Source organism: Vulpes vulpes, chromosome 6, assembly GCF_048418805.1.
Source record: "Vulpes vulpes isolate BD-2025 chromosome 6, VulVul3, whole genome shotgun sequence".
NCBI lineage: Eukaryota > Metazoa > Chordata > Mammalia > Carnivora > Canidae > Vulpes > Vulpes vulpes.
Window position 1 is genome coordinate 71,931,383 of NC_132785.1, and position 24,191 is coordinate 71,955,573.

The window sequence follows — 24,191 nt, forward strand, 5'->3', positions numbered from 1 at the left end:
GTGAAAATGCTTTGAAAATCTTTCAGATATAAGATTCAGTAAATAATAATAATTGTACAGATATGGCTCAATGGAGAAATATTCTATGAAAGTATTTTAGGGATAAATTCTGCATAATTCTCTGCAGTATTGACTTGGCTTGTCTCCAAAGATTCTAATGGGCATTATTATATTTTTCCTGGGGTGTAGATAACTATATGATATATGTGCAATATGATTAAATGCTTCAAAGATACTGAATCATCTTTCATCAACTGGACTGATTTACATTTTTGCAGTGAGCTGTTATTTAGAGTTATCATTGGAAAATTTTTGTTTGTATTACTTTTTATTTAAATATTAAGTACAAAAATTTCTTTCTTTATACTTGTATCCAGATTAGTGCAATTATTTAAGAATGGTGATGATCTGCTAATATAGATAATGAAGTTGCAACTCTAATTTCTTACATAGCTGAAGGGAAAGTATTTGCTCATGAGAGAAGAGCAAAAAAGTAGAACTGTAATGCTAGACAGCGTTTTTCTTTCATTATTAAAGTAAATTCAGTTGTTACCAAAAGTGGATTCAAGGGGCACCTGGCTGGCTCAGTACATAGAGCATGGGACTCTTGATCTCAGGATCATGAATTCAAGCCCCACGGTGGGCATGAAGCCTGCTTAAAAAAAAAAGGTGGGTTCAGTTGTTACTAAGAAAAACAGAACTTGATTTATGAAGCAAAGATCATCTTCATTTTACTACCTCCGTGTGTCTATTCTCCAGTATCTCATATTAAAATATTACTCTATGTAGTTTGTTAATATAACAATTAATACTCAAGTAATAACACTTAAAATTATCAACATAGGTTCAAAATATACAAAGGGTTTAATTTCTTAACAAAATATGCATATTTTTATATGGCAAAAAAGATTGCCATTACACATCAATTATATCTCTGTAATTAAAAAAAATTCCATACGAGAACCTTTATTTTTTTATTTTATTTTATTTTATTTTTTTTATTTATGATAGTCACAGAGAGAGAGAGAGAGGCAGAGACACAGGCGGAGGGAGAAGCAGGCTCCATGCACCGGGAGCCTGATATGGGATTCGATCCCGGGTCTCCAGGATCGAGCCCTGAGCCAAAGGCAGGCGCCAAACCGCTGCGCCACCCAGGGATCCCGAGAACCTTTATTTTGACTATATTATTACTAAAATCTGGGTTACTGAGTATTAGTTATCTATTGCTGCATAACCAATTACCAGAACTTGGTAACTTAATACGCTTTTTAAAGAAACAAAAGATTTATTTATTTGAGAGTGAGAGTGAGAGAGAGAACATGGGGAGGGAGGAGGTGCAAAGGGAGAGGAGGAGAGAGAGAATCTCAGACTCCAAGCTAAGCATGAAGCCTGATGTGGGGCTCCATCTCACAACCCTGAAATCAATCTGAGCCAAAATCAAGACTTGGATATTTAACCAATTGTGCCATCAAGGTGTCCCAAAAAACACATACTTATTAAGGGGTCATCCAGGGCTGGATTCTCATTTGAAAGCTACCTTGGGAAGGATCTACTTCCAATCTAATATGGTTGTTGGCAAAATTCAGTTCCTTGCGGGCTTTTGGACTGAGGACCTCAGTTCTTTGCTGTCACCTGTTGCATGCCATATGGCCTTTTCCATAAGCAGTTCATACCATGGCAGCTTGCATTGTCAAAGCCAGCTAGGAAGTTTCCTAGAAAGCCAGAAGTTACAATCTTACATATTGTAATCACAGAAGTGACATTCTAGCACTGTTGTTGTATTCTATTGGTTAGAACCTAATTATGGGTCCTGGTCACACTTAAAGGGAGCACATTTATAAAGGGGATGAATACCAAGAGACAAAGATAATCTTGGGCCATTTTAGAGTCTGTTGGGAAAAAACTGATTAATGTGATTCATAACCTACAAAGAGAGGGGAACCCACTAAGAAAACATTCTCAATTAATTCTATAATCCAGAAGGGATTGGTGGGGTGGGCTTAATAGAATTTCCTGTTAACTATACAGCATCACAAACTAATAAGCATCAACTACTAAGCACACTATTTTCTTCCACTACTCTGCTCTTTGTCCAGTATTGTCAAATATAAGATAGCTCTAGAAAACTGGAAAGTGGACCCTGGAAAACTGGCAAATAGTTGTACTTCGGAAAAGCATTATAGAAATATAGAAATATAGAATTTTATATATATATATATATATACATATATATATATTTCATCAGCAAACAGTGTACTGCATCAGCAAATGGTGTTTATTTTGTTATACTGGTAACTGATACCTATTAAAAATGTCATTCTCAACAGCACCTTGCCAGCATGTTCTTTCACATAAATAACCTTGGTTAAATAAAACTGTAATTATTGCACATGATTAGAAATTTGCAAAAGAGATTCAATGTGGCATTAATATAATAAACTCTTTGAGTAATTGACAAAACTTCTTCTGGTAATTAAAAGATCTCTTTGTATTCCTAATCAAATCAAAATACCAGTTTTTAAACTACTCAGAATAATTATGCCCCAAATGAATATTTTCCATGCAAAAATATTTTTATCTGTTTTAAAGAATAGCAAAGACTGGAAAAGCTGAGATGGAAGCAATTAGTGATTATCACTTCAGTGGTGCTGAGTTATGGTTATGGTTAGTAGATCGCCTCTAATAGGATTAAAAATAAGTTCATTAGCCTCAATCATTGGTGGTCAGGAAAATACTATTTTTAATTTTTTTTTTTTTACAAAAGATTTTATTTATTTGAGAGAGAGAGAGCCACACTTGAGCAGGGGGAGGGGTGGAGGAAGAGAGAGAGAGTGAGAGAGAATCTCAAGCAGATCCATGCTGACACAGTCTGATGCAGGGGTCAATATACTGACCCTGAGATCATGACCTGAGCTGAAATCAAGAGTCAGATTTTTAACTGACTGAGCCACCCAAGGGCCCCTGGGAAAATCCCATTTTATTTAGGATGCAGTGGAAAATGGACCCAAATACTGCTTAAAATGTTGTTTGGTATGAATTAGAGCACTTTAGGGAGCCTAATTGCTGTGTAGAAGGCTGGACAAAGATATATTTCAGACTTTGAAGTCTGCCAGTCAATCCTGGATCAAATTGATATTATTACCCTTAATGATGGTATTTCCACTTTATGGTTCTAAATCAGCACACAGATGTATTTTGAGAGATTATAGTGGTTTGGTAGGAGCTGTTAACTTTTATAAATGTATTGAACACAATTTTTGCCTGCAACATTTATAACATATCATGTATAATACCTGTAAATATGGTTAATACATCTTAAATAGAAAAGGTTAATAAATGAATTGACAAGATTTGGTATCAGAACACCAAGTAGACTAAGGTATTATTATGTAAGCCACATGATTATAGAGGACATCCTCACATTTTGGTAGCAGTGTATAACAGACAAAAATCTATATTATCTCTTTTTCCCTGAAGAAAATAGAACTTCAAATTAGCTGATGTGAAGGTTTGGTATCTTGATGGGGCTCTGCTTTGTCATTGTCCTTGGTGTGTTCTCTAAAGTGCACAGGAAAATTCTCTTCTGAATACAGAATGAAGTAAGGTGTTAGCACAGTCTTGTAGAGACTTAAGTCTTCTAATATCTAGAATAGAATTGAAGGGTAGGAAGAACTTGGCTGAATGAATACAGGTCTGGTACTTGGAGAAAATGAAATAAAAAAGCAAAAGTATGAGAATACTGAGGCCCTGTATGTGTAGCAAGTATTTGCCTTGGGTGACGATACTTTTTCTAAATTCTGCTTGTGTGGCTTCTAATTCAGGATAGGATCTTCTTTGAAGCTTTAAACAATAAATAGAGACTAAATTCAGCTATAACTCGAGCCCTGTGACCTTTGTCCACGGATTCAGTTCAATCTTATAAATCAGAAATTCAAATGTCAAATCACCCATGATTTATCCAGCTCTGAATACTGGCATTTAGAAACCCATCCTGTCTCATTCTAGAGGTGAATTTTTGGTCAGTGGGAGGCCTATTCTCAGAAGCCTATCTAGTCTGAGAATATACATACACTTGCCTTATATAATTTTTAAAAAGAAGAATGGGGACTTTCTTTGATAGCACCTTAGTTTACATGAGCGAAGGTACTGAAAGTCTTTGATATGAGAAAACTTCTTAGACTAGGTTTCCTACAGAGAGACTGATTCAATGAGAAACTATTTACCTAAGCCAGAAATACTTTATAGTTTACTGTGAAAATTTGTATTAGATATAGGTAAGAGACAGTGTCATGTTTAGTTATGAGCAGAGATATTTGGAAACAAATTGCACCATAGGACAAAAGAGGGTATATTAACGGGGCTGTCATTTAGACAAGTCCATTGATAGGGTGAGATTTTCATTTCAGCAAGCCTTGTGGTCAGGACAAAAGGTTCATTTGGGGACAATAACCTTAAACTGAAGGAACTGGCACTAGTTCTAAGCTTTAGCTAATATATTAACAGAGACAGGAAACTGTCCATACCTTCTTATTCCTTAGTGAATTGAACAAAGGAATGAAGCATGTTCTCAGCTGATAAGTGAAGCTTATGGATGGGGATAAGGCAGGCTCTGCCTCTGTGTAGGAATCTGAACTCTCAGCAAGCTCGTGGTCACCTGAGGATCTTTTTTTGGGGGGAGGGGTAGGAATCTAGCAGATACAAATATATGCTTCTGAGACAATAATACAAAGTATTCCCCTATTTATAGGAGACATTCAAAAGAATCCTGTTTGTTTTGAATAGTACTTATTTATTAATTTCTCTTGGGGTGGTAGAAACCAGTATTGTGCGTATGTAGTGTCCAGATGTCTGCATGGTGATGTGACCTTTAATCCGGAAGGTCTTTATCTCTTTATACCAGCATTGAATGAGATTCCACATACTTAACTATGCACGTTGTTGCCAAGTCTTCCTTTACTCTTGACCTTAAGGTTTCTTAAAGATCAGCTTTTTCTCTTAGCCACTCTTGTGGTTCCTTGCAGGAACTCTCTTAGCCTGTCTGCCTACACACAATACTCAACTGTTTTTATTCTGTGGTCCTGACACTACATTGATAGTGGGGACATTGATTCTGTTGTTATTACATCCCTTACACTGATTTGGGGCTCTGATATTCCCCCTCTTTACTGGGATTCAATTGGAGAGACGTAGTCACAGTATATCTGGTTCTTTCTTTGGAGCTGTAATAGGTACTGATTATTTTAACTTCAAATAACAAAAATCCTAATTAACAGTGGTTAAAACAATTAATTATCTCACCCAACAAGAGAAATGGAGATGCAGGTCAGTACTGGCATAGCAGCTTAACTCTATAACCAAGAATTCATCTTCCTGATATATTTCTACTTCATTACCCTTACTGTTGGTTTTTGTCATTGTATCTGTCACCATTGTGCTTCTCATGTTCACACAATTGATTGCCACAACTCCAGGTGTCATATCCATGGTTAAGATGGGGGAAAAGGAGTAGTATCAATTAGGCTCTATTTTATCAGAAAAACAAAAGCTTTCTCAGAAGCTTCCCCAGGAAATTTCTCTTACACCACATTGTCCGGAACCATACCATACATGCCAAGATCTATGTCTAGAATTAGCAAGTGAGACTAGAAAAGTAAGTATTTGGACTTTAATCCTTTATAGTTGAATGCTGCAAGGAAATTGGGGGTTAAGAACATTCTTGGGCTATCCAACTACCAATATCTGGCTTAAGGACTTGTGAATATCTAAGTTCTCATTTTTCTTCTCTCTTGATTCCCCATAATTCCACAAAATTTTATATAGTCTTTCTAGGACAGATATTGATTGGCTTATTCAATATCCATTTCCAATAATTTTTTTCATTGCTTTCCACTAATCTATAGGTTAAGGATATGTAAATGCTTTATTTCTCAGCTTCTCTTGCTTTTAGGGGTGGTCATGTGACCTGGTTCTAGGCAGTCTGTTGTGTATGTGGCTTCTCTCTCTCCCTTTCCCCACCTCCCTCCAAAACAGGGACAAACACCAGAGAAAGCTTTTTATCTTTGTTATTCTCCTCTTTTCCTGTATGGTACATAGCCTTGATGCCTGGAGGTGCAGCTACCATCTTGGAGCAAAATAAGGAGAACAAGATGATGGAACCAAAAGAATGAGTCTGGGACATAATTACACAGTGGAGCCCCTGCATCAGACCTGAAGAGTCTGCCTGTGAACTTTTCATATGAGACTAATATATTCCTACCTATTTAAAACAATGATAGAGTTTTCTGCTACTTGCAGCCAAATGTAATCCTAACTTATATAGGTGAGAAACCATGTTTTTATATCATGTAGTTCTCCCAAATGTATTGTCTTTGCCAGAGCTGTCCCCATTCTCCTTAAAAGTCCTGATTTTCAAAATTCAAAACCAAGAAAACAATCTATTTTCTTTAACATTTTTAGGTATCATAAAATAATGCCACACAGTTTATTAAAATGGCGAAAGGATATATAAGGTAAAAGGAAATTATAGGGGGGAATGTCTTGATAATTATAAAACATATCTTACCATACTTTTAGGTACACAAAATCACATCCAAACTAGGCCAAGGCAGAGAATTTATTGGATGGCTGCAGGTACATCTCATGGATCTACGAATAATAAGTATAGCTGAACCTCACTATGGATTAGAACCAGGAATTGGAAAGCTATTAGGAATCAGTGTAGTCGTTCTCCCCTCCTTCTCTGCACACACAATTTCTGATGGTCTGTTTTATTTTTATCTCTTGGCATTATCTTTTTCCGCTTCTCTGTGCACAAAGAAGAAATTAGTCACTTCAGTCTTACCAGTTCCAATGCAAATTAAGATTAGCATCTCGTTTTAAAAGTTTTCTGGAGAAAGAATCTAATTGGTCCAATTTTGTTTGTGTGTCCATCTTTAAGCCAATTAATGATCAAGGGGATAGGGCCAAATGGCTTAGAAATTCTTAGGAGCTAAGGGAGAATACTCTTTTGAGAAGGAGCCGTGTGTGTGTGTGTGTGTTTGTGTGTGTGTGTGTGTGTGTGTAGCAGTAGTAAGAAATAATGGACATCTTTTCTCTTCTGCTGATATCCTATTCTGAAAGGTAAATCAAATTAATGATTTATTCATTCTACAAACATTGATATTACTTGTTTCTTCCTTTACTTTCTCTCTCAGAGGATGTCAGTACCATTTATCTCATTGCCCATATCATAAACCTTTACATAACCAATATCATTACAATAGCTAACATTTATTGCGAATATGTACTTTGCGATAGGTATTCTACATGCTTTATTTTATTAATTGATTTTCTACATGCATTATATTAAATTTAACCTTGCAACATCCCTACAAGTAGGTATTATCTATTTTATAAGCAAACATGTCTCTTGGATTACAGTAACCTTCTATCTCCCTAACTCTGGTCACACCTCTCACAACCATTTTTTTTAAACCTGGTATTCAGTAGTATTTCTAAAATATAAATCTAATTACATTATTTTATCACTTTAAACCTTCTATGGTTCCCTTCGGATAAAGTCCAAATTCCTTTGAGTGATATATAAAGTCTTTTATGATCTACACACCCTTCCCTTCTTTGCCATCTTCCATCCTCATCTCTCTGAGACCTGCACCTCACACTCTGTCTGCAAGCCATGAAGATTATTTGAAATTCTTACCAGTTCATTTCTTATCTCTGTACAACCCTCTAGCTATTCTCAGAGCTGATGCCTACACATTACCCACACTCAGGATTCAGCTTAGATGTTACCCTATCCAGAAGCCTTCTTGAATGAATTAAGGTGCCCTTTCTTTGTAATTCTCTATTTCTCAGTGCTTTCTTCCTATACTTATTACACTATGTTGAATTATTATTCTGTCTCTCACACTTGTTGGTAAAGTTCTTGAGTGGAGGGATTATATCTGATAATCCCTATTATCAGACCATTGGGTGACCATAACACCATAGGGTGTTGAAAACCCTATGATTAGTGCATTGCTTGGTGTATTGTAGTTGGTCAGCAAATATTTGTTAAATGAATATATCTTCATAAGTCTAGAAGAATTTGAAAAGCTACCTGGACACAAATGAATACTCAGCATTTCTTGTTTAGTGAATGGATTATTCTGATAGCCATTCTCCTTATCCCTATTCTTTTGGCTTATGGTTTATAAAAATTGAGCAGATAAAATTGATAAAATTAACTGAGAAAACATATTGCAAAATAAGAAAGTGATAAGGCAAAGGAAGTAATAATGTGAGATTGGGGGAGAAAAAGCAAAGAACTGAATTTTTTCCCAGAGCTTATTTAATTCAATGTGCTGGGGATCCCTGGGTGGCTCAGTGGTTTAGCGCCTGCCTTTGGCCCAGGGCGCGATCCTGGAGTCCTGGGATCGAGTCCCGCGTCGGGCTCCCTGCATGGAGCCTGCTTCTCCCTCCTCCTGTGCCTCTGCCTCTCTCTCTCTCTCTCTCTCTCTCTCTCTGTGTCTATCATGAATAAATAAATCTTCAAAAAAAATTTAATTCAATGTACTTGTTGGTAAAATCTAATCCTTACAATAATTGTTTGAGATTGAGATGTTATGCCTGTAGTAAAGTCAGGAAAATTAAAGACCAGATTAGAGCAAAATAAACTGAATGATTATACAACAAATTCTCTACAGAGGAGAAGCAAATAAAAGAAATTAAAATCAACTTTAGAAAATATCATAAAGAATACGTGAGAGTAAGCCAACCTGCACCCTAATTGATTCTTTTGCTGGGTCTGGGTTTCTTTATCAGCCTTCTAGCGTCTTCTTTCACAGCTACTTCCCTCGCTCTCATCCACTTTGGATCTAGGAATACTTCATTCCTCATACCAAAATAAATTTCACCTTCTTCCTCAAGCTTTGTCTCACTTAACTTTCTTCTTGAGCGAAACTTGCTTCTTTAGACCTGCTTTCTTATTTAGCTAAACTTTTTCGAGCCCAGCAAAGCACCTGACTTTTCTTTCAGGGAACTGTAAGCAACACAGCAGCAAATATCAATACATGCTATTATTGTAGATCACGCCGGGGGTAAAAAAAAAAAAAAAAAAAAAAAAAAAAAAAAAAAAAAAGTAAAATCCTTAACACGGAGACTATTTAAGATACCATATTCTTCGCAATGAGAACACCTGGAGTCATTTTCAAGTTCTACAATTTCCTACTTCTTTCCAGTTGAGTCAAGTCTCTAAACTTTAAGTCTCTTAATACTGAAAAGATAATACTGTTAAGAGTCTCCTATCTACCTACTCGAGGATTTCTGCGAGGACTAAACAGATGAAGTATGTGGAAAACGCCTCACAAACATTTGGTTAAACTTTGTAAAAGGTCTATACCTGGCTACGAACGACACTGCATGAACAAGTCGGGTTCCCGGGCTGAGGAAACGCAGGCGGCTGGTCTCTAGGGAGAGGAAGCCAAGCGTTACTACGTGACGTCATCACCCCGCGCCGGCCGCGCCGGCCGCGACGGCTTCCGGGCTGGGCTTAAAGCTCTGTTCCGCGCTATGGGGTGTTGGCAGCGTTTGCTGCATTTTGGTGGGGTAACGCTTCGGGCTGGTGGCGGGGCCGGCGTCCCGCTTGGGGGAAGCCGAGTGTTGGTTTGTGGGCGCCAGGTTCGTGGTGCTGCAGGCCGGGGGGAGGCGGGGGGGACGGAGATGCGAGGGCGGCAGGGCCGCAGGTGCGCAGGCATAACCTCCGGGCGAGCGCTCGCCTCAGACCTTAACGGGCCCCCGCCAGCCGGCGGCGAAGTGAGACCCCAGTTGTCTGGGCGTCTCCACTCTCCAAGCAGGCCCCCATAGGACCGGGCCGGGGCGTGGCGGGCATGACGGATGCCTAGAACGTGGATGTGAGACTCGTGCATTGCTTTCTCTATTTAGAAAATGGGTTAAAGAGAAGGAAACACGTGGAGGATTTAACTCCGTAAAGAGGCAGTTTATTAACTTTGCGTTTTTTTTAACGTCCTAGCAGATACATTTCAGCTTAAACAGTGTATTTCCACGACTGTGATCAGTAGCAGTAAGTAGATAGCACGAGAGACCTACCTAATGGAGATCAGCAGAATTAGCCTAGAAAAGCAAGCCCTTTTCAAGACTGATTTTCTACTTTAACAGCATGCTAATAGTGATGGCTTATTTTAAAACTTTTTTTTTTAAGTTGTCTGGAGCTGACAGTGAGGCCCTAAAACAAAGAAGAACACAAATCATGTCCCGAGGACTTCCAAAGCAGAAACCAATAGAAGGTGTAAAGCAAGTTATAGTTGTGGCTTCTGGAAAAGGTGGAGTTGGAAAGTCTACTACAGCAGGTATTATAGGATATTCTGATCTCAGAAATTTATGCCAACTGGCAAGTGCTCAGCATTAAAAGGATGGTTTTGATTTTTAGAGTTATTTGTGAAATTCCCAATCGCTGATTCCGTGGTATCAGGAGTTAGTAGTGATGAGGAGCTTAGATTTACAGTTCAAAAAAACTAGGTACAGATGGCCCAGGTCTTTGACCCCTTAACTGAGGAAAAGGTGGTCACATTGCCCATCAGATCTTCAGTTTACTTAACTGTAAAATGGTAATGATGATAAGGTTTTTCATAGGGTGGGCATGTAAATTAAACAAAGAGGAACACAGGCAGGAAGGGGGCAGGGGGGAAGGACTGGGAGTACCCTTAAGCAGGTTGCCTGCTGGGCGTGGAGCCGGATCCTGCGTTCTATCCCAGAACCGCAAGATCATGACCCAAGCCCAAATCGAGAGCTGGCTGCTTAACCGGCGGCTACTCACTTGCCCCAGAAATTTTTTATTTCTAGGAAGATGGTTCCAGTATAATTATGTAAAAGGGTAATGGCTTCCCTTGTTCCGATCCTGCACAACAGAAGTAACTTGTATTATTAATTGGGAGTAATAAAACACTTAAAAAAAAGATATTTATTTTAGAGAGAGACAGAGAACATGATTTAGAGGGGCAGAGGGGAGGGAGAGAATCTCAAGTAGACTCCACACGGAGTGCAGAGCCCAACTCAGGGCTGGATCTCAACCCTGAGATCCCAACCTGAGCCAAAATCAAGTGTTGGGTGCTTAACTGACTGCACCACCCAGGCACCCTTGGAGTCATCTTATTGCTGCCTTGTTATTTAACATTCAGTCATTTCAGTAGGAATGGCTGCTAATTCAGATCTCTATCCCGTTTATCGTTTGCACATGATTTTAAAAAAATGACTATCTTTACCATATTTAGTTGTTGATTTGGTGTAGTTCTAGACTGACAAGATATTTTATTTATTATTTATTTATTTATTTATTTTCTGACAAGATATTTTAAATTAAAAATATTTTTCAGACTATTAAAGTTGGGAGATATACGTGCCATGAAATTCTTCACTTCCACTGAAATCAATGACATTTTGAAATAGGGGCTAGTACAGAGTTCTGTGACTAAAGATCTTGTGTTTGTTTAAAGCTATTTTTAGTAATTTCCCAGTATAGCAGTTTTATGGTTGTAAAATCAACTACAAATCCAACTGTATAGTTTATTAGCTCAATTTTTTTCTCACTTTGACCTGAAGGTAATTGTGGAAGAGTGTTTCAGATATTTTAAATAAAATAAGATTTACCAAGTATTATAGTTATAATAGACCTCTAATGTTTTTACTACTTGATACTATATTATTATTATTATTGAAAGATTTTATTTATTTATTCATGAGAGATACAGAGAGAGAGGCAGAGACACAGGCAGAGGGAGAAGCAGGCTCCATGCAGGGAGCCCGATGCAGGACTCGATCCCAGGACTCTGGGATCACACCCTGAGCCAAAAGCAGATGCTCAACTGCGGAGCCACCCAGGTGTCCCAACAGATACTGTATTATTATTAAAAAATGATTAGTGATTGTTTCTAATGAATTAATGCTATATGCAGCCATTTTTACTTTCTTTCCTAAGGGGCTATAATCCATCTATTTAATATTTTGTAAAATTTAGAATCTTTTAGTCTTTGGTTCTAGAATCCACCTCTTCTTGTTTTTTGAAAATTCAGAGTACATTTATTTGTTTTCAGTAATGTGAATTCCTTTGCATGCTCTGTGATTACTGGAACTGGTTAAAGATAAAAGTATTTTCATGATGCTATCCTGAAGTTACTTGAATTTTATGCAGTATAATTTGTTGAATCTGTAGGCTAATGCTTGTTTAAAACATTATTTTTGTTTAGCAGATCATCTATTGCCATGGAATGTGGCAGCATTTAAATAGGAAAATATATGAGAAAATTTACAGTTGTGACACATAGTAGATGTTTCTGCAAATGCCCCTTCCTTGTTTTTTTTTTTAATTTGTTAGCATTATACCATCTGTCCAAAACAATTGACCTTTACTTTTTTCTAACAGTTCTATCTGTATACATAAGCCTTAGAAAGATTTCTTTCCCATATATGTGTGTGTTATATATATATATTTTTTTTGTTCTGAACTATCTCAAAATTCTTCCCATTTGAATATGCGTACTAGAGATATTTTCAGTTAGAATGATGATACATGGTTAATACAAACATGCTTTGTGATTCCATTGTGTAAACTGAGAAGACTCTGACAATGAAATGAAGTATTCTCTAAAAGTTTCTGTTTAATAGACTGTTTAACCTATGATGTACCTGAAATTCAGCATTATTTTATAATTTATAAAAATTAATCTGTCAAGTGCCATATCCTAGGCTAAGTATTTTATATGAGTATTTCATTTAATTCTCAAAACCGTTATGAAATAGGAATTATCCTCATTTTATAGAGGAGGAAAATAGATTTAGGGTAAAATATCCTACTCAAGGTTATGTAATAGAAGGTGGCAGAACTAGAATTTGAACCAGGTCTGCCTTGAAAATTTGTGCTCTTAACTACTTTAAAGGAAACCATCTCAGCATCATTTATAACATTGTTCTATTAAAGAAATGTGATTCACAGTATGAGAGTCTATCAGTCTTGGAAATTTCTTCATCTCAGATGAAGGTTCCTTTGGACCTTTCTTCATCTCAGATGTAGCATATCTCTGTTGCTGGGCTAAAGGTGGTTTTGGGACTACTTTCCTTCTTTATGTCTTTAGGATTCACTTGCAATTGACAGTTTTGGGAACATGTTTTACTGCCTTACCTTTGACTCTCTTCCTTTTCCTCTGCACAGTGGTCCAGTCTTTCATATGGGGATATTTGTGAGTTAGGTATTTGAAATTCCTGCATTATCAGCATTTATTCTTAAAAGGCAAGAATATCATACACATTTTTATTTATTAAAAAGGTACATACTTTTTCTGCAGAATGTTTTTGAAAATAATTGAACTGTATATATCAGTAACATTTTATTTACTTGTTTGTTTATTTATTTATTTATATCTTTATTTTTTAAAAGATTTTATTTATTTATTCATGAGAGACACACAGAGGCAGAGACACAGGCAGAGGGAGAAACAGGCTCCTCGCAGGGAGCCTGACGTGGGACTCAATCCCGGGTCTCCAGGATCACACCCCGGGCTGCAGGCAGTGCTAAACCGCAGTGCCACCGAGGCTGCCCATAACATTTTTTTTTAAAAACTAAGTAGATTATTTAAACAAAATGTAAAAGATTATAAAAATGAATTATTTAAAATGTTAATTATAGGGCAGGAATATATTGCTTATGTTGGAATATTACTATCTTTTTTTGTCTTTTTTACTTTCTGTATTCTCTCCATGTTTTTGTTTTTTTACAAGTAAAAGGAGATATTAAAAATTTCTGTGCTTTGGCTATTACCTTGAAAATACTAAAAGGCAAACTGAATTTTAGTAGAAGGAAAGTTACTAAATTTTTTTTTTAAGTCACTAAATTTAATTACCTTTTGTTTCTTACAGTGAACCTTGCACTTGGACTAGCAGCGAATGATTCGGTAGGTTAATTACAATTATTACCTGATTAAAATGTTTTTTAAAGAAATGATAAAGAGCATATTTTCATTTACTCTGTCAGAGGCTATATATTGTAGCTCTAGTCACTTGCATTTCTTTAAGGAACTAAAAAATCTGCCATAAGTACTGATTACATTTAATGATAATGATGAAAATGGAAGGAGTCAAAGAATTCAGGCAGTGTCTAGAAGGTAGAGAAGGCAAGGAAATGGATTTCTTTAGTGCTTCCAAAAGATGTGTAATTCTGCCAACACCTTAATTTTAGCTCATTGAAACCCATTTTGGACTTCTATGATAATTTCTTACAGCAGAAGTAGGAAATAAATATGGATGGGAAGTCAATTATCTTAGTTCTTAAATTTCCAAAAATGTCTTTATTTTGCCTTCGTATTTGATTTGACTTTGATTTCACTAAATGTAGAATTCCAGGTTCAAAATAATTGCATCTCTGAATGTTGTAAACAACATTCCTTTTTATTCTCACATGCTAAATGAAATGTCTGATGCTAGTCTGATTCATATTGCTTTGTAATAACCTGTGTTTTTCCCCTCAAAGCTTTTAGAGTTTTCTTTATTTCTTTTAAATTTAAAAATGTTACAAATATGTGTCCAATTGGTGACTTTAAAATTTTTTGCCTGCTTGGAAATTAACTAGGCAATATGAAGGTTTGAAATTTCTTCCTTGTTGTGTTTTTCTGTCTCCAGAAACCTATTAAATGGATATTAACACTTTATGCTTGTTAAATTTTCTCTCATGTTCTCCATCTCCTTGTCTTTGCTGTATGTTTTGGAAGATGTCTTAGACTATTTTCCACACTGCTTTGTTGGGTTTTAGTTGTTATTTAGCCCTTCTGATTTTTATTTTTAAATTCAGAGATTGTATTTTTTCCAGTTTTCTAGAACTCTTATTTTACAAACACTGGAAAAACAATGGCTGTATCATTTATTTAAATATCTCTAAGGATGCTAATTAAAATTAATAAAAAATTGTTCCTTTTAGTGCTCTCTATTTATTTACCATGGTGGTTCTTATAATGTGGTCTTCAGAGCAGTAGAATCATCATCTCCTGGGAACTTGTTAGACATACAAAATCTTGAGCCCATCCTAAACCTACTAAATTAGAAACCATGAGGGTGGAATCCCGCAATCGTGTGTGTGTGTGTGTGTGTGTGTGTGTGTGTGTAAAAATACAACCTATTTTTAATTTAATTTTTTTCCCCTTGTTGTTTCAGTGGGAATTTGGAGCAAAGAGAGATAATCATGTATTTAGGCAACCTTATTGAAGTAAGAGCCAGTAATACATTTTTAAAAATAATTTTTAAAAAATTATACTTAATTACCTTGAGGAAGAGACCTCATTTTCCTTAAAGAAGGGAGGAAACAAGGAAGATCCAATGGATGGGAAAGGTAGATACTTTGTAGGTGTGAGGATCTTTTAAATTGGTTATTTCAGCCAAAGCTTTGAATCTTAAGTCAGTGTGAAACACTATGTAATAAAGAGATCAAAGGAGGAAAAGAATAGTTCAAAAGGGGTTGATTCCCTCATGTTAAATATTGCTAGTCTTGCTAGCTCAGAAACTTATTTTTCTTCCTCTTTTTTTTAAAATAAATTTATTTTTTATTGGTGTTCAATTTGTCAACATGCAGAATAACACCCAGTGCTCATCCCGTCAAGTGCCCACCTCAGTGCCCACCCAGTCACCGCCCCCCCCACCCCCCACCTCCCCTTCCACTACCCTTAGTTCGTTTCCCAGAGTTAGGAGTCTTTCATGTTCTGTCTCCCTTTCTGATATTTCCCACTTATTTTTTCTCCTTTCCCCTTTATTCCCTTTCACTATTTTTTATATGCCCCAAATGAATGAGACCATATAATGTTTGACCTTCTCCGATTGACTTATTTCACTCAGCATAATACCCTCCAGTTCCATCCACGTCGAAGCAAATGGTGGGTTATTTGTCGTTTCTAATGGCTGAGTAACGTTCCATTGTATACATAAACCACATCTTCTTTATCCATTCATCTTTTTTTAAAATTTTTTTATTTTTAATTTTTTTTAAAATTTATTTTTATTGGTGTTCAATTTACCAACATACAGAATAACCCCCAGTGCCCGTCACCCATTCACTCCCACCCCCTGCCCTCCTCCCCTTCTACCCCCCCTAGTTCGTTTCCCAGAGTTAGGAGTGTTTATGTTCTGTCTCCCTTTCTGATATTTCCCACACATTTCTTCTCCCTTCCCTTATATTCCCTTTCACTATTATTTATATTCCCCAAATGAATGAGAACATATAATGTTTGTCCTTCTCCATTGACTTACTTCACTCAGTATAATACCCTCCAGTTCCATCCACGTTGAAGAAAATGGTGGGTATTTGTCATTTCTAATGGCTGAGTAATATTCCATTGTATACATAAAACACATCTTCTTTATCCACTCATCTTTCAATGGATACCGAGGCTCCTTCCACAGTTTGGCTATTGTGGCCATTGCCGCTATAAACATCGGGAATAAATCCTGCTTGGTTATGGTGAATAATCTTCTTAATCTTCTTAATGTACTGTTGTATCCTATTGGCTAGTATCTTGTTGAGAATTTTTGCATCCATGTTCATCAGGGATATTGGTCTATAATTCTTCTTTTTGGTGGGGTCTTTGTCTGGTTTTGGAATTAAGGTGATGCTGGCCTCATAGAACGAGTTTGGAAGTACTCCATCTCTTTCTATCTTTCCAGACAGCTTTAGTAGAATAGGTATGGTTTCTTCTTTAAATGTTTGATAGAATTCCTCAGGGAAGCCATCTGGCCCTGGACTTCTGTGTCTTGGGAGGTTTTTGATGACTGCTTCAATTTCCTCCCTGGTTATTGGCCTGTTCAGGTTTTTTGTTTCTTCCTGTTGCAGTTTTGGTAGTTTGTGGTTTTCCAGAAATGCGTCCATTTCTTCTAGATTGCCTAATTTATTGGTGTATAGCTGTTCATAGTATGTTTTTAAAATCGTTTGTATTTCCTTGGTGTTGGTAATGATCTCTCCTTTCTCATTCATGATTTTATTAATATGAGTCTTCTCTCTCTTCTTTTTAATAAGGCTGGCTAATGGTTTATATATCTTATTAATTCTTTCAAAGAACCAACTCCTGGTTCTGTTGATCTGTTCCACAGTTCTTCTGGTCTCGATTTCGTTGAGTTCTGCTCGAATCTTTATTAACTCTCTTCTTCTCCTGGGTGTAGGATCTATTTGCTGTTTTTTCTCTAGCTCCTTTATGTGTTAGGTTAGCTTTTGTATTTGAGTTCTTTCCAGTTTTTGAATGGTTGCTTGTATTGCGATGTATTTCCCCCTCAGGTCTGCTTTTGCTGCATCCCAAAGATTTTGAACAGTTGTATCTTCATTCTCATTAGTTTCCATGAATCTTTTTAATTTTTCGTTAATTTCCTGGTTGACCCTTTCTTTTTTTTTTTTTTAATTTTTTTTTTTTAAATTTATTTTATGATAGTTACAGAGAGAGAGAGAGACAGAGACACAGGCAGAGGGAGAAGCAGGCTCCACGCACCGGGAGCCTGACGTGGGATTCGATCCAGGGTCTCCCGGATCGCGCCCTGGGCCAAAGGCAGGCGCCAAACCGCTGCGCCACCCAGGGATCCCCCTGGTTGACCCTTTCATCTTTTAGCAGGATGGTCCTTAACCTCCACGTGTTTGAGGTCCTTCCCAACTTCTTGTTGTGATTTAGTTCTAATTTCAAGGCATTATGGTCCGAGAATACGCAGGGGACGATCCTAATCTTTTGGTATCGGTTCAGACCCGATTTGTGACCCAGTATGTGGTCTATTCTGGAGAAAGTTCCATGTGCAATTGAGAAGAATGTGTATTCATTTGCGTTTGGATGTAAAGTTCTGTAGATATCTGTGAAATCCATCTGGTCCAGTGTCTCATTTAAAGCTCTCGTTTCTTTGGAGATGTTGTGCTTAGAAGACCTATCGAGTGTAGAAAGCACTAGATTGAAGTCACCAAGTATAAGTGTATTATTATCTAAGTATGTCTCAACTTTGGTTATTAATTTATTGATATATTTGGCAGCTCCCACATTCAGGGCATATATATTGAGGATTGTTAAGTCCTCTTGTTGGATAGATCCTTTAAGTATGGTATAGTGTCCCTCTTCATCTCTCACTACAGTCTTCGGGATAAATTTTAGTTTATCTGATATAAGGATGGCTACCCCTGCTTTCTTTTGAGGACCATTCGAATGGTAAATGGTTCTCCAACCTTTTATTTTCAGGCTGTAGGTGTCCTTATGTCTAAAATGCATCTCTTGTAGACAGCAAATAAATGAGTCCTGCTTTTTTATCCAATCTGAAACCCTGCGCCTTTTGATGGGGTCATTAAGCCCATTCACGTGCAGAGTTACTATTTTAAGATATGAGTTTGGTGTCATCATGATACCTATTCAGTCCTTGTTTTTGTGGGTTGTCCCACTGAACTTCTTCTTAAAGAGGAATTTTAAGAGTCCCACTTAAAATTTTTTGCAGAGCTGGTTTGGTGGTCACATATTCTTTCAGTTCCTGCCTGTCTTGGAAGCTCTTTATCTCTCCTTCCATTTTGAATGAGAGCCTTGTTGGATAAAGTATTCTTGGTTGCATGTTCTTCTCACTTAGGACCCTGAATATATCCTGCCAGCCCTTTCTGGCCTGCCAGGTCTCTGTGGAGAGGTCTGCTGTTAATCTGATATTCCTCCCCAGATAAGTTAGGGACTTCTTGTCTCTTGTTGCTTTAAGGATCTTCTCTTTATCTTTGGAATTTGCAAGTTTCACTATTAAATGTCGAGGTGTTGAACGGTTTTTATTGATTTTAGGGGGGGGGGGAATCTCTCTATTTCCTGGCTCTGAATGCCTGTTTCCCTTCCCAGATTAGGAAAGTTTTCAGCTAGGATTTGTTCAAATACATATTGGCCCTCTGTCCCTTTCGGCGCCCTCGGGAACCCCAATTAAACGTAGGTTTTTCTTCCTCAGGCTGTCACTTATTTCCCTTAATCTATCCTCATTATCTTTTGTTTGTTTCTTTTTTCCTCAGTTTCCCTCTTTGCCATCAACTTGTCTTCTATGTCACTCACTCGTTCTTCCACCTCGTTAAGCCTCGTCGTTAGGACCTCTAGTTTGGATTGCATCTCATTTAAATGATTTTTAATTTCTGCCTGATTAGATCTAAATTCTGCAGTCATGAAGTCTCTTGAGTCCTTTATGCTTTTTTCTAGAGCCACCAGTAGCTTTATAATTGTGCTTCTGAATTGGCTTTCTGACATTGAATTGTAATCCAAAATTTGTAACTCTGTGGGATAGAGGACCATTTCTGATTCTTTCTTTTGAGGCGAGGTTTTCCTTCTAGTCATTTTGCTCAGTGTAGAGTGGCCAAAAACCAGTTGTATTGGGAGAAGGAGAAAAAGAAGAGAAAGAAAGAAAAAGAAAAAAAAAAAGAAAAGAAAGAGAAAAGAAGAGAGAAAAGAAAAAAGAAAAAAAGGGGGGAGCAAACAAATCAAAAAACAAAAAATAAGGGGGAGTGTCCTCTGATTCTTTATACTGTAAATCCTTCAGCTTCCCCTGGAACTTTCCAGGGCTGCTTGGTCAATAATTTGTTTTTCCCCTGTCAGTCTAGCTGGTCTTCAGGGGGAGGGGCCTGCTGTGCTGATTTTCAGGTATTTGGGGGAGCTGCACAGCCCCCTGCCTGGTGCAGGGCTCAGTGAAAGATTTTTAAGCTGTTTATCCGGTGAGGCCACTGTGAGGCTCAGTGGGGGTTGTTTATCCGGTAAGGCCCCAGGAGGAACAACAGTGGCTGCGGCCAGCTCTGGAGCCCTGGATTCAGCTCCTGCAGTAACTAGGGAGCTCTCAGTCTGTAGGGGCCTGTATGCCACGGGGGCGGGGCTGCTGATCTCAGCTCGGGGCAGGAGTGTCCTTGCTGTCCTGTGCCCTCCTGACTTCTGCCTGTCCCGGGGGGAGCGCCGGATCCTAGGCTGTGTCCCCGGGGCCCTGTGCTCCCCGGGCCTGCGCTGTTGGATTCCTGTTCCCGGCCATGCAGCCCCCTCTGCGCGGGCCTCTGAGCCGCCGCCGAGCTGCTCCCGGGTCCAGCCAGGCTCTGGCTGGCACTGCTGCCCTTTAGGGAGCTTGCTCGGGGGTGTGGCGGGCTCTCCCCTGGGCGCAGGTGTCTGTTAGTGTCCCAGGGAGCCCGAGGGCATCCCCGCCCTCCTGGGTCCTGCTCTAACTCCCTGCGGGCCCCTTTCCGCGGGGAAGGTTGGTGCAGCTCCTGCTCCTCCGGGACGGGGCTCTCCTGTCCTGGGGACACTCGCCCCGGCCTCAGCCCGGCTCCTCGCGGGGCCCCTCCCCCTTGGAGACCTTTTGTTTCTTTATCTCTTTTTCCCCCGTCTTCCTACCTTGATAGAAGCACGAATTCTTCTCACTGTAGCGTTTCAGCTGTTCTCTCTTTAAATCCCAGGCCGAGGGATCCCTGGGTGGCGCAGTGGTTTGGCGCTTGCCTTTGGCCCAGGGCGCGATCCTGGAGACCCAGGATCGAGTCCCACATCAGGCTCCCGGTGCATGGAGCCTGCTTCTCCCTCTGCCTGTGTCTCTGCCTCTCTCTCTCTCTCTGTGACTATCATAAATAAATAAAAATAAAAAAAAAATTTAAAAAAAAAAAAAAATAAATCCCAGGCCGAATTCGTAGATTTTCAGGATTATTTGAAGGTTATCTAGGTAATTTGGTGGGGACAGGTGACTTGGGGACCCTACTCTTCTGCCATCTTGCCCCGCCCTCTACTTTTTTTTCTTCTTTTGGGGAGCAGGATTCAGGGCAGATCCATCTTTTTAGTGCTTTATATGTATGACAGGGAATTTGGCAACAAGAAAGGAAAAACAGTAACACTTTTCCCGGCTCATTTCTTCAGAAGCCTTTAGTATCCTTAAGTGTTTTCCACCATGTTTGTGAAATCTTCCTTAGGAAGGTCTTTAGTATTCTGTGATCTTGATGAAAGTGTTTTTTTGTTTTTCATTTCTTGACTTTTTTTTTTTTTTTTTTAAGCAAAGGTAGTGTTTTTGATGTTTGAACTAGCATGTTTGGCTTAAACTGTGTTCTGCCAGAGGACAGCTTGCATATAGAAAAGAAGAGCTGTATGTGCTCTATATGATTTATACATATCTGGCATTGTTTTATACCCTGTATTTCCCAAATTAAGGTTTTATTAATATTACACTTATTTGGAGGACATGTTTGGTCCTTTGGGGGAACTCATGGTTCCTCCCAGCTCTTCTGTTTGCCTGAGTAGATATAGATGGCCAGGGTATGTCACTTGATAGGGTTAAAACCTCCAGTTAGGATGGTGTCTTTGGAGCCTTTCCAGTGATTCATTCCCAGGGAGACTTAATTCTGTGGAGTTTGTATTGTAAAAGGGGTCTCTGATTTGCTTTTCTGTAGGCCAACTTTATTTAAGACTTTGCTAATTCTTACTTCCTTTCTTTTCCATGGGTTAGTGCTTGCCCCTTTTCAGCATTGGATGGGAAGATATAGATCCAGGAAAGGGAAACAGGCCCAGGAAGCTATTCGTTTTACTTTTTATATTCATCTTATTAATGTTTAAACTAGATTATATAAACCCCAGGGGTATGTGTAAGATAGTCCATTGGGATGTGGGAGGGAAATTTTTTTTTCATTTGTATTAATTTTTATCTTTTAAAATTAATGTTTTTATGTATGCTTTATGATTTATATTAGTATACATATATAGTATATGTAGTAGCTACAATGTAATTTATAAACAAATATACTAACATGTATAGGGGATATATGCTTAAACATTTTTTACTGCTTTGAAGTGCATGATCAGAAAATTTCAGATGTCATTAGCCTAGGCAAAAGGAATTTCTGGGTTGGATCATATGCCCAGTTTAAAAGAAGACTACTTTGTAGATTGAAGTAAAGGCCTTACAGGAATAGGGTATGGATTTTCCCTTTTGCTTGTCTTACGTACTTTCCTTTGGGGACGTAGAAGGTAATATTGCAGAGCAGAGTTTGGGATCATGTGTACCATGGATCTAAATATTGCATCCAGTGGTTTGGTGGAGCTGGCACATTCTCATTTATGAGGGCCAATGTTAAAATTTTGGGAATTTGGAATTAGTTGATATCATGTTGCTACCAGAAAAATAGACCATGGTGGAAGTATTTAAACCGTGGAAATTGGCAAATATTGAAAATCAGACACCACACCCCACCTGGAGCCACTTGTTAAACATTTCCCAGCACACCACAGATCATATATATTGACAATTTTTTGATTTTTCTTTTTTCAGTCTTTATTATTATTATTATTATGATTATTATTATTTTTTAGAGAGGGAGAGGGGCAGGGCATGGGGAGGCACAGAGAGAGAATTTTTTTTTTAAATATATAATTTATTTATTCATGAGACAGAGAGAGAGAGGGAGAGGAATAGGGAGAAGCAGGTTCCATGCAGGGAGCCTGATGTGGAACTCGATCCCGGGACTCCAGGATCACACCCTGGGCCAAAGGTAGGCACTAAACCACTGAGCCACCCAGCGATCTCCACAGAGAGAGAATCTTAAGTAGGCTCCACACCCAACTCAGAGCCCAACTTGAGGCTTGATCTCACAACTCTGAGGTCCTGACCTAAGTAAGCCTAAATCAAACTTGCTTAAGTGACTGAGCCACCCAGGTGTCTCCTTTTTTTCATTTTCTTAACCATATTATGGATCTCATTCTTCTACAGTATTTAAATTTAATAAACAGTTAGAAGAGCACTGAGACTGGGAGAGGGAAATATAAAGACTACCAGAAATCATTGATAAGCTCTATAAGATTCCTAAGTCAGTTCAGTTCATTTTAGTCCAACAAATGAGTACCTATAACACTCATTGCCAGACAACCTGGGATTATAAAGAAAAATAAATGTGTTGTGGGAGTTCACAGTCTGCTAAGACTACATTCACAAGACAGTGTTGTGTCTGGGTATATGTGTTTATACAAGTGTGTAAAAATTTGTGTGTGTGTGTGTATGTTTTGGTGGTGTTTAGATGAATTAGGTTTAATAATCATTTCTTCTGTGAGAAAGTGCTAATTAGGACAACAGTTAAGGTTTTATTGTGCTTGATAACAGAGAGACACATTGTGTGTACTCTTGAAGGTTTTAGAATCTTGTGAACAAAAAAGGAAGATAAATGTCTTAAAATGATGAGATATATTCAAGATCAAATATAGTGGTGTAAAAAGCTACAGGATGAGTAGCTTTTATTCCAGGGAAGGCAGTTTTTTTCCCCCCCCATAGGGCATTTTCATGAACATAATTGTATTTGGTTCTCACAGAAACCTGTAATGCAATGCTGTAGTATTTTTAAAAAAAATTTTTTTATTTTTTTTTTTATGATAGTTATATATATAGAGAGAGAGGCAGAGACACAGGCAGAGGGAGAAGCAGGCTCCATGCACCGGGAGCCCGACGTGGGATTTGATCCCGGGTCTCCAGGATCGCGCCCTGGGCCAAAGACAGGCGCTAAACCGCTGCGCCACCCAGGGATCCCTTTTTTTTTTTTTTTTTAATTTTTTTTTTTTTTTAGCAATGCTGTAGTATTTATCAGTTTTACAAACTATTGATTCTGCCCTATCCTGGCCACATTTTATCCATCAGCAAATACTCTTGTTTCTGTCTCTGCAATGTTTTTCCAATATGTATCTTTTTATTGTCACTATTCCCACTCTCACTAAGGCTCACTGTGAGCCTTACTGTTGGGTTCATTTATTAATTTATACTTCAGTTATTGAGTGCCTATTCTGTCCTATGCACTTTGTTTGGAAGGTACAGAAATGAACGGGACACGTGGTCCCCTGCCTTTGAGGAACTCAGACTAGCAGACCACTGCAGTGGTCAAATCCATTACCTGCTCATGCTCAAATCCATTCAGTGCATAATGCCTGATTACTCTTACTAAAGCACTATTGGAATTACTTCACTCCTTGCTTAGTGTCACTACTGAATGCCTTTGCTGTATGCAGGATCCTCAGTGATCTGGCTGATCTTTGTGTTTTGGCCAACCTGGGTTACTTGAAGTTGCCAATTTGGGGTTGGATATACTACGTTCTTGCTAGCTTACAGCCTTTCTTGTACATTTCTCCTGGAGTATTCTCTTCACCTTTCTTCAGCCTTACATGCCCTGTCTTCCAAGCTGCCATTGATGGCTGTGC

At 38.3% G+C, this 24,191-nt stretch overlaps 1 protein-coding gene and 1 long non-coding RNA gene across 6 annotated transcripts in view; one reads left to right on the forward strand and one right to left on the reverse strand.

The window, feature by feature from the left end:
* LOC140599349 (uncharacterized) overlaps window positions 1-9,429 on the reverse strand; it is a 34,324-nt gene extending 24,895 nt beyond the window's left edge. Inside the window, exon 1 of the long non-coding RNA XR_012002129.1 lies at window positions 9,380-9,429. This is a non-coding gene — a long non-coding RNA (uncharacterized lncRNA). The remainder of the gene's footprint in view (window positions 1-9,379) is intronic.
* Window positions 9,430-9,480: 51 nt separating this feature from the next.
* NUBPL (NUBP iron-sulfur cluster assembly factor, mitochondrial) overlaps window positions 9,481-24,191 on the forward strand; it is a 208,111-nt gene continuing 193,400 nt past the window's right edge. The window contains exons 1-3 of one of the 5 annotated variants that reach the window (XM_026007679.2): window positions 9,481-9,657; window positions 10,199-10,346; window positions 13,906-13,940. In XM_026007679.2, the coding sequence (XP_025863464.1) occupies window positions 9,550-9,657; window positions 10,199-10,346; window positions 13,906-13,940 (291 nt within the window). In that variant the 5' untranslated portion in view covers window positions 9,481-9,549. The remainder of the gene's footprint in view (window positions 9,658-10,198; window positions 10,347-13,905; window positions 13,941-24,191) is intronic. The other 4 variants (XM_072761371.1, XM_072761367.1, XM_072761369.1 and 1 more) reach the window with 4 other exon arrangements.